General features: G+C 39.2%; 1 protein-coding gene across 1 annotated transcript; it reads right to left on the bottom strand.

Annotated features, from left to right (window-relative positions):
* Positions 1–7,689: 7,689 nt before the first annotated feature.
* LOC146666327 (E3 SUMO-protein ligase ZBED1-like) lies at positions 7,690–9,630 on the bottom strand. Its single transcript, XM_085411340.1, has 2 exons — positions 8,497–9,630; positions 7,690–8,239 (listed from the first exon to the last, which is right to left on the bottom strand). The coding sequence occupies exons 1-2, from the start codon at positions 9,567–9,569 to the stop codon at positions 7,690–7,692; spliced, it is 1,623 nt and encodes a 540-aa protein (XP_085267466.1). The 5' UTR covers positions 9,570–9,630.
* Between the last annotated feature and the right edge of the window lie 1,833 nt (positions 9,631–11,463).

Below are 11,463 nucleotides of genomic sequence, written 5' to 3'. Positions count from 1 at the left end.
TGCATATGCAGCACTGCCTTCCTCCAAAGTTTGAAAACAGAAAACTTTAATCATTATGTATGCAAATTGACTTGAGCTAAACACCACAGCCAAACAATGCCAAATATATCTTGCTTAACTCTCACTTTGTATACGCTTCATTCGACAGTGGGGAACTCGGGTAAAGGAGAGGAGGAAATGATCGTCTACTGCTGACAAGGCTGTCATGCAGCCAAACTGCTATACTGTACAGTCTCAAAACTGGAGTGGTTAAATTAAAGAGTGTAATAAAACAAATTCAGGAAGCAAATCATTTTGGAACTGAACACAAAGAGAATACATGAAGCAACAATTATCCAAGTTAAACATTTTATAGAAATACATACACACACATATCTAAAGGCAATTAACTTAAGATGTCTTCTGATTTTTTACAGTCAGACTTTCTGTTTTGCAACTAGATAAGTCACCTCATTATGTTTATTAGAACGAAAGCAGATTAAAACACATTCCCACGTGCTTCACTATGCAGATGTGGAGCCCGGTCCATGTACTTTCCACGCTCCATGACCGAAAGAGTGTTTAGGGACAATAAACAGTGTAAAAGTAATAGTCTCAATTACTAGTACAGCAAACTTCAAATTAGTAATAATCTGTACCAGAAGATACAATCTCAAAAGAGCTAGAAATGACAGCTGGTTACATTCTACTTTAGGGTTGCTTTATAGTCCAATCATCCTATTGCATCCCATTACAACAATGGCATCTCTGCTGGGCAGCAGAGGAGCCTACAATTACTTTAGTGCTATCCACCCTTCGTAATGTAGCAAAACTGTGGTCTAAAGCTGCAGAACCCCTCCTCCCCCAAAACCCAAACAAAACACACACACACACAGGTGAAATAGAAGCATGCACACTGGGAGTTTATTTCTCATTTCGAGGATGAAGAAATATTTGCACGTCGACATAAAATGCTGATCGACAATACTTGGTAGCCAGTAATTACAGTAATGTGGCAGCTAAAAAGTTATAAGGTCATGAGATTTAAAGCCTCTTTATATTTTATTTAACTTGCATTTATAGTTCTACTGATTCATCTTTTTTTTCTGAATAAAATGTCTCTTCACTGACCCCCTCCCACCAACACGCTGACAAAAACGCCCGGCGGAACAAAGTTAAGGAGACGAGACAAACGAGCGTCTCCACAAATGCAGTCACATTAAGCTCTGATTTAAAAATCAATCCGGCAGTCAGAAATATCCTCCTCCTGTTTTCCTCTCATTTGATGATGATTATGATGGATCCATGCAACTGCTCCACACACACCAACTTCAACGCGTGCAGAAGTTAATATGCCAACTTGTGCGAGGACGCCTGTGCAGGCCCAGACACGTCTGTGCTGCAGCACTGCTTATGTGTGGAGGTGTGATATGAAACGATGGCTTTCCAGATACGATTTATTATCAAGCTCAGCACAATGACAATATTAATTTAATGCCTCAACGGTGAAATTAGATAAAAATCTCCTTGACTGATGAGCTATCACCATTACCTAACCTTATCACCATCGTCCGTCCCTGGCATCACTGTCCATCGGCTCACCTCTATTATACATAGATAAAAACGAGATTAAATATTGAAACACATCAAAACAAAAAATTTGCTCTGTATAGCGTCTGCATATCCTTGCGTGTGCTGGGGTTCGTGTAAATTTCCTCTTAAGTGAGTTTGAAGCTCAGTGAGAATGTGTATGTCGCTGCCAATTTTTTGTGAATGAACTATCTACACATGCACCCTTCAGATGGATTTCTAGTGGACTTCAAAGAACAGGAGTGACTACTCATCTGTGGTTTCTGCTGTTTATGTTCCCGTCTGCAACCAAGTTCAATCCCTGCTTTAAGGGTTAATAACTTTTGTGATACTGAGAGATCCATAGCCACTAGGCATTCTGCATGCTTTGGCTTCTTCTAAAGTAAGTTACTATTCAAGGACGAGCAGCAGGAGTCTTCAAATACAAGAACGGGTATGGTATAGCAAAAAAAAAGAAAAAAAGCTACTGAAAAACATGTTGTAGATAAAAAAAAAATCCCTCTTCCAAGACAGTTTAGAGTTTAGCTTTGAATGAGGCAACAGTCTGTTTTGTAGCAGGATTAAATCTAGGCATCCAGACAGGCATAAATTCACCCGCCTTTCCTCTTTCTTTAAAAAAAAATAGGTCTGTGCAAGTGACAAATAAAAACATCTTATAACAATAGTTGGTCATAAAATGACTGAATGAGTGTATATTTTGGACTAACATTTACATAAGTTATCTGATTAAATTGTTCCATAAGATTTGTTATGTTTTTATGCAGAAAATGTCACTTCCTGTCTCCATCAGTGTTTGCGTGTCCTCTTGCCTCTTTTTTAACTGCCTAATTATTTTACAGTGATGAATGGTACCAAGAACACATCACCTGTCATCCTGTTAAGAGGTTTTTACAAGTACAGCAAAAGCACGAGGCGCAATCTGCTCAGGTTCATCCTCTAGAATCCTATTACAATATTACATGTTAAATTTATTATTTTAAAAGAAAAAAAAATACTTACAAAACACTCTTGTAATATTTTACCCAAAGGACAAGGAGATGTCTAATAGGATTAATTATACCTCAAGGACCAAGTAAAAAATGAAAGTTGTAATTAAGAGGAGAAGTGGGAAAGTTCAAATCTGACAAGCTTTGTTTGAAAATATCTAATAGTCTAATGCTGAGGTGTTAAAAATAAGGCCCGGGGGCAAGAACCAGACAGCAGAGACTTCACTGCAGTGCTTTGGGATGTGAGTGCATAGATTTTAAACTGTTAATTGTATTTTCATACATTTTATAGCTCCCTCACAGCATTCATCCTAACTTAACTGAGTTCACTAATAGACAAACAACTAAATGATGGAAAAGTTCCTGTTTTTCTAATATTTGCTATAGAAGTATTTAATAATTTATTTATTTTTATTGTAGGTCCATGATAAAAACAAACAACCACAAAAAAAACATTAAAAATAAAGGACAGTCTGGGTTCTGAGATACACAAATCTCTTTTGTAATTTTACAGGTCTGTCATGAAGAAAACTGAAATGCATTGTTAGACATATATTACAAACAAATTGCACGACTGCACTGCTATTTCTTATATTAAGACATGTCTTAATATATGTAATACATGTTCAATTAAAATGTCTTTACACTTTTAGAAAAGGGAATTTAACTGATCCAACCCATCAATGTGAGCTACACCAGTTGCATGTGATCCAGGATGTATGATTAGTTGGACATCCCTATTCTCCCTAGTCCGAGTGGTAGTCTAGTTGTTTAATCAGGTTAGGTTTAACATTTGACAAGACAAATATAAAATATGAAACTAACCCTTTCTACTCTGGTTGCTGTTTTAACTATAAAAGTCATTATATACTGTATTAAGAGAAACCGACCTACAAAGACATTCACAGAGACAGGTCCCTTTACACATGTTATGTATGAATCTGTCCTACAAATGACTAATCTGACTAACAAGCCTTGGAATGTCCCCTAAAAAAGTCTTTATTAATATTTCATTGTACAACATTTTGATGTAACTTTGAAACCGATTTAATTTGACTAAAACAAGGACACTTACACACCAGCAACACAAAAACGCCCAATGACATCTGTGCTGCTTTTCCACAACCGAGATCAAGGGCAAAATCACATCATCAAATCAAAAAGGATGCAGAAAAAATATAGAGAAAACAATCCTGCACCCAAACAGGGAGTCCAGTAAATAAAATAGTTTGATGCATGCAATGAGCTGCCTTGGGATGGTGAAAATCAATTACGTCGGGGTCTGTTGGGTGTTTGGGGGGGATGTGTGCTGTTCCCTCCTGATAAGAACATTTCTTTGCTTGATTTGGTTATGCCAAGAGAAGATTATCGCCTGGCAGGAGCAGCAGTAGGCCTTACTCATTAAGTGGTGGGTTATTGCCAGTGCTCAACATCAGAGCCAAGGTTTTAGTACATTGTAATGGGGGCTGGGTAAACACTCAAACACACTGGGATTTTTGGCCTGCTGTAGTTTTGTAAAGCTAAATTGCCTGCTTATATCAAGGATTAGTTATTAACCTTGATCCCAGTGGCAGGGGTGAACTCGTCACTTATGTAGTGCGCGGACATATCGTGACATTGCAGTTAGCGTAGAGACTTGAAACAAGGCATCTTTTATTCTTTAAAAGAATGAGACACGGGTCATTATATTGGCTTGGCTGATACTGTTAGCCATTGTTTCCTTTTAAATGATTTGTGGGATTTGGGGATTTTTTTTCTTTTTTTCTCCACAGCAGGGTTTATTTGAACTAGCAGAGAATCCATGGATGAATCATGTTGCCAAACAAGCTGTCCATTTGTGGTGCAAGATGATAATTGGTCTCACATGAGCTAACGGTAGCTTGGTGATACTTTTCTGTCAATTAAATCATTTCATGTAAACACTTTCTGGCCTTTCTAGCCTGCTGTAAATCTATACTCGAAGGATTGCCGTGAGCAAACTTCTCCAAAATCTGGCAAACAGAGTGCAAAATTAGAAAATAATCAAGTTACTGTAAAAAAAAAAAAAAGTTTGTAAAATTAAGCTGGGTGATATTTGCAGGTATGGTCTTCAGACATGTTTGGTACAGCAGTTATAGTTGCATTAGACAGGATCCCAGGAATGAAAAAGCCTGTCATGTGTAATTGGTGTGTGTGGCACTGTGCTGAGCCACAGGGACCCAGAGTAAATATAACCTGACAGTGTGAAAAAAGGGAGAGAAAAGGCCCTTTTGATCCCTTATTCATCTCTACCCTGTCACTGATAAGGCTGGCGGGGTTGGACGATGGGAGGATGATTTTCCCTGAGGAGAGGGAGATGCAACGCAACAGTGTCACAATACAGACTTGAAGAGGCACACGGGGAGGGGCAAAGGGACAAGATTGAACAATAATGCTAAAGTATGAGCAATTATTAAAGCATTTTAATGTGGAAATACAGGGCAAAGCAGGAGATGATTAATTACCTTTACTCCTGAATAAAGTGTTTCACATAGTGGATATATACGCTGAGGGACTCTTTCCAACTGGAGCCAACTACAAACACACTCTAAATATGAAAAAGCAGTGCTTTTGTCTTTTTCCATGGGTTCCAGTATGTTGTATTCAGTACAAATGAGAAAGGGAAGGCTTGAGTGTGTGTTAAGAAAGACAAAAAAAGTAGAGAAAGGGAGAAAAGGGGAGAAGTGGAGAGACACAGTTGTTCATTCAAGCATAATTCCATTACAGTTGGTGGCTGCTGTGAAGAGAAACCATTAGAGGTGTAATCAGGATGGATGGATGAGAATAAGGACAAGAGACTATGCGCGAGAGGAGATATAAAGCTGATCCTATGTGATTGAGCCATAGCCTATGACCCATAACTCCCCCAGGTAGGGAAAAGGACTATCAGGGAATGAAATGACACCTGTCACTGCAGGTAATAGCAGCATCAACTCTTTTTTGCAAATGCTTTCTTCCCATCACTATCTCTCCATCTCCTTTTTCTCTTCTGTCACCCTCTTACCATTTTTTCTTCTCTCTTGTTATACACTGCATGCCATCAGTATCACAAAGAGATAGGTTAGCAGTTTTACGTAAAACTGCAGCAGTTTTAATGAGTTCACATAAACCACTACAATCTATGGAGACTGCACATTAAGTGATAACATTTTGATTCTGTGTCTGAATCGATTCTGTGCTGGTTTTGACTCTCGTATTTTTAACATGCTGTATCATTTTGCCCCTTATTTTTATTAGTGTCAGTGTGCCCTGCTATAAGCTTCATCTAAGCTATTTTTGCAGTGCTTTTTATGTGTAGCATGTCTCTAACCTAAGTCCATGGTCTCACAAGTTTTCAAACACTGATATTTTAACAATTTAGAAAATCACTGTCAACCTCAAATAGGATTTTGATATAGGGATCAAGCGAGTTACAAATGTACCTGTGCCATACTGACTGACCCTTAAGTGGTTCTATTCAACTCCATTCCTTCACTAGCACATGAGTATTTGTTTTTTACATCTTAGTTTTGTCCAGTTTTTGCGATGTTACTATGTATATTTATATGGTAAATGTGGTTTTTGATGGATGCTCAGAGCTACACATGATTTCCATGCTTGGGGAAGAATTTGGACTGGTCATACCGCTCAGAGGTGCCTCTGTGGTCACTTGCTTTTGGGAACTGAACGTGTATGTGAACCCAAAAATGGCTTAAGAAGCCAATGGGCACTTTGACATAATGCTCAGTGATTGTGTCATAAAGTGACGTGGATGTGCTGAGTAGCCTGCAAAAAGGTCCTTCTTATTATGACCATGGAAAACGAGTAAATGACAGGCCTTCAGGTTTGGAATAAGGCTTTCGCTGCACAATTTTTATGGCCAAAAAGTTGCTGCCTTAACAAAATAATTCACATATCTATGGAAAATCTGAAAAGAAAAATACAAGAGAATGATGCAAATGGGAAAAAAAATGCCAGAAATACTTTTTTTATCCAAGCAAAATGACTTCTATTAAAAACAGTTTCAGGAAGATGATTATATAAGTTGTTATTTGAGAATTATTACATATTAGGCATTTTATAATCGCTGTTCTCTCTGGACATTGTGACAGTTATTACATCAGCCTTTACAAGGATTAAAAGGTGGGAGAGAGATTCATACTTTCTAATAATATTCTCACAATTAGACTGAAACTATATAAAAAATAAGTGGTTATCCCTTATAATAGTAGAATAAATATCCCACTATAAAAACCATTAAGCATACCTCAAGAATCAGGATTTAGTTTCTAGTGGGATAGAAAAGAACCAACAATAACAAAAATTACTGAATTACTGAAAAATGAAATATATTTTTGCAGGTTACTAAAGAAGGTAACCTAATGAAATGAGATATCATTCTCTATGTGTATCACAGAGAAAGCCATAGAGCTGGAAAAGTATACTTAACAGAATTTCTCCAAGTAGTCTGTTTCAAAAGGTATTTTTTATGAATCTCTTTAAACCATTTGAAAAAAAAAAGTGTAAAACTTTCAAAACCCAAATTCTGTCTGTAAAAATTTCAACACTGTAGCCCATCTGTTGGAAATGTGGAAAGCCCTTGACTTTCTCTAACACTGAATAGGGGAGAAAGCAAGATGAGGTATGTTAAAAGTAGGGCTGTCAAATGATTAAAATTTTTAATCAGATTAATCACAGCCTAAAAATTAATTAATCATGATTAATCACAACTCGAAATATGACCAAAATGTGTGCAAACATACGGACAGATAGCGGATTTTTACACACTTGTTAGTGTTATTTAATGCTAAGACCACGCTGAGTGGCCTGCGTTCACTCAGCGTGGTCTGACGTAGGCTGGGTGTTGTGCTGGAAGCGAATTCATCACAGCCTAAAAATTTATTAATCGCAACTCGAAATATATGTGTATATGTGTGTATATATGTGTAAAAATCGGGACAGATAGTGGTTTTTAACACACTTGTTTGTTTTATTTATTATTAATTGTGAGTACAAGCAGTACAAGCAGAACAGGGCTTCAAATAATTGTGAGGGATTTTTACTGAATGTTTTCCACCCGTTTAAATCTAGCACATTGTTTTATCCATATACATCTTCAAGTTCACAGAACATAGGCCTAATTCAACAGGCAAAATGTGGAGGCAGGAGTGGCCAGGTATCTGCGAGCAAGGCGGGCCAGCTGGCTGTGGGCTCCTGCATGAGCTGCCCACCACTGTAAGGGACAGTCCTCTAAGGCAGTGCAGGGCTCTGCTCTGTAGCGCTGTATGGCTCTGTCCTGCTGTACCTCCTCCTCTGACTCAGAGTCAGAGTCCATCTGCAGCAGGCTCAGCCTCTTCTTGGCTGGACCTTCTTCTGCAGTGTGTGATCTTCTAGGAGAGTCTTCATGCAGCATGCCTGCCAGTGTGGTCCACACTGCTTCTCTGTCAGTCTTGGGCACACTGCGTAGGTCTTTAAAACGTGGGTCCAGTGCAGTTGCGATCTGGAGCCATGCATAGTTGGTATGTTCCTGGCGGGAAGCAAGGTCTTCCTTAAACTTCTCTTTAAACCTCACCACATATGCAGGGTCCTCATCAGTTACTTCCATGACACGGCGCAGGTGGCAGAAGGCTGGTAGAACTACAGAGCAGGAGACGTAGGCCTCTCCTCCCAGCAGTTCAGTCACATATCTGCAGTGGAATACACACACACACACACACACACACACACACACACACACACACACACACACACACACACACACACACAGAGAGAGAGATAAGACAGCAAATTAAAAAAAGCTTTTCAATACTAGGTAATATTAATAAAATATTTGATTTCATTTATTTTTTAAATAAGACATTTTCATAATAACAAAACTGATTTAAGATGTATGTTTGATACATTTAATCTAAACCTACAATTATGGTCACAATGACAGGCTCACCTGCAGGGCTCTAGAAGTGTCTCCAGTCTCTGGAGTTTGTCCCACTCTGGAGGCGTCAGGAGGACAAGTTTATGCTTTTGTTTATCCAGAGTTGCGGTTACTGCAGTTTGGTTGCGGATCAAGCGCTTCACCATCTCCAGCGTGGAGTTCCAGCGCGTAGGCACGTCCTGGGCCAACGGCTCCTGCTTGCGCCCCAGTGACACCTGCTCTGCGTTCAGCTCTGCTGTGTTTGCTGGGCTGTGCTTAAAATGGCCAACAATTTTGCGGCATTTGGCCAGCGCAGTGACAAAGCCACTGTCTGCGAGACTCACTGTGATGCATCTCTGTAGAATGTGCGCGGTACACGGCATGTGATTGAATGGCATGATGCGAGCCGCGGCGATCATATTGCGCGCACTGTCCGTGCCTACTGTTGTCACCTTCTCCTCAATTCTCCACCTGCGAGCAACAGTCTGGAACTGCTCTGCACAAGCCTCCGCAAAGTGCCGCTCTTCCGTTTTCATTATAGTCAGCGCAAAGGATGTCAGACCCCAGGCTTCAGTGATTAAATGCGCAGTAACTCCCAGGTAATTGTCATTACTCAATGATGTCCAGTGGTCTCCTGTCAGAGCCACGCATTCTGTGTGAACTAAAGCCTCTTCTTTTTTCTTTTTCTCCGTTTCATACAGTTCGTGGATTCGAATTGTTATTGTGCTTCTCGCTGGGGGCTTGTAGGACGCGTCCTGAGATGCAACCTTTAAAACATCCGCAAAGCCCTTGTCCTCCACAATGCTTAGCGGTCTGCAGTCCTTTGCTATCCATTTGGCTATATTGTCGGTCAGTTTGTCCAAAGAAGACTTACCGAGTGGCCTGCGTTCACTAAGAGTGGTCTGACGCAGGCCGGGTGAAGCTGCTGCCCCGACAAACGCGTGTTTGGCATTAAGGTGGTATTTTAAGGTCGAATTTGAACGGTGAAATTGAAACTCTTTACTACAGTGAGTGCAAATTACAACGCGTTTGTTTATTGTCCCATCTATGTTCTTCTTGTATTTAAATTCCCCATCCAGAAGGCCATCCGCTTCCTGCTTCTCCATTTTCAGTGGCGCGGTAAACAAATCAAGTGGAATTATGGGAGCGACTTATCTGCGTGTTGCGCTAAATAGTTAAATATTCTAACGTAATTAATTCCAAAATTTAATTATCGCAATTAACGCGTTAATTTCGACAGCTATAGTTAAAAGAAATCAATCTACACACTATAGACCCCTTGGGTTCCACGTCTGTGCTCCATTTTCTCCATAAGACATGGTGCTGAATCTAAACTAAAATCCAGGGTTATGTGATGCATAGAGTTGAGTTTGTGGTTTGTGGTAGTCCAGTGCTTCTAGAAAGCTGGCTCCTCTATATAAAAAGATGGCCATGTAAGACCATAATTAGATAACACTAACAGATAGAGGCAAATTTAGGAACGTTTCTTAAATTTTCCTTATACCCAGTGTTGGTTAAGTTACTTGAAAAAAGTAATTAGCTACTAATAAACTGATTACTTCTATAAAAAAGTAATCCCATTACTTTCCTGATTACTCATTTTCAAAAGTAATTAGTTACTGTTTAAAAACATGATACACAACCTAAATATGTAATAAAGCAATAGACCTTACAGCCCAATTCTATTTTTTCTGCATAATCCATCATATAAAATTGAATCAAATGAAAAAGTCTCTTTTTAAAATTTGTTTTATTAGTTTTAATCTTTTAACTTTATGCACATTGCATCAAGCAAAAATTAAAATATATGTAACATTCTCTGACTTGGAGAAATTTGTTTAGCATTTAAACCTATTTTCTGCATATTCCAGCATATAAAATAAAATATTTTTTTTGTGTTTACACTCACTCTTTGAAATAAATGCAAGTAAAACATACCTGTTTAGCTGGAGTGGGGCCGTCTGAGGTTTTGGATGTGGTAATGTCACTGGAGGGATCCGGGGGTTTCTCTGTGAATTTCACATTCCTGATTTGAAGTTTAATTTTTTGCTGTAGAAAGAAGTTTTCTTCCCACACAGAGTGAACAGCGGAGGCTGATGTTCCTGTCAATTTTTACAGAATCAAACTCTAAGTAAGGTCAGTAGTTCCAAGCTTTAAACGCTGCATGGTCGTACTCTCTCCCACACTCCATATCATCCATTGTTGATCTACACACGTCTGTCTCTGCCACGCGCTTACGTCATTGTCATGAGACACTCACAAAATCTTGGTTTAGTAACGCAGCGTGCTTACGTGAAAGTAACAGTAATCTAATTACTTTTTTGCAATAGTAATCCCTTACTTTAGTTGTTACTTGAAAAAGGTAATTGGATTACAGTAACGCGTTACTGCCCATCTCTGCTTATACCTGAATGGGATAGCTAATTCACAGCAGAACAGTCTTGGAACAGCACAGGAAAAGTCCATAAAATCATGAGGACTAATCCACAGCCTAAATGCCCCACAAAAGATCTGGTCAAGAAAGGAAAGAGAAAACGACAATACGAGTGTGGAGTGTGGTGAAAGTAATCAGGTTATCTTGCATTCTAGCTTGTAGTGCATATCTCTGTCCATCTGTTTGTCTTCCTTGTCTTTTGTCATCTCTGGGGCTGCGTTTGGTCACTTTGAGGCAGGCAACTGTGAGAGTTAATTATAACTATTTACTATATTTGATGAACCTTTGCACAGGGGTCCAGACAATATACAGGTGGCACTCCTCACTGGCTCATTGGTAACTTTACAATAACACAATTAATATTGATCACAAAGGAGTGCAGTGGGACCACTATGTTGTCAGACCCATAAGCCATGCAAAATTTACATGGCTTATGGGTCATGTAGGAACCCTTTAGTATGCCAGAAGTTTTTGCTTAGTGCCCCCTGGAGGCCAACGCTGGCTCTCAGAGTAGACACTGGCTATAAATCGCAATGTGTGGGGTGCTCCAATATGGACATGACTTC

This window comes from Rhamphochromis longiceps, linkage group LG7 (assembly GCF_057381845.1).
Source record: "Rhamphochromis longiceps isolate RC_006_pf linkage group LG7, R_longiceps_female_GT1.1, whole genome shotgun sequence".
NCBI classification, from domain to species: Eukaryota; Metazoa; Chordata; class Actinopteri; order Cichliformes; family Cichlidae; genus Rhamphochromis; species Rhamphochromis longiceps.
The sequence above is the reverse complement of the archived record's forward strand: the minus strand, read 5'-3'. Positions and strand labels throughout refer to the sequence as shown.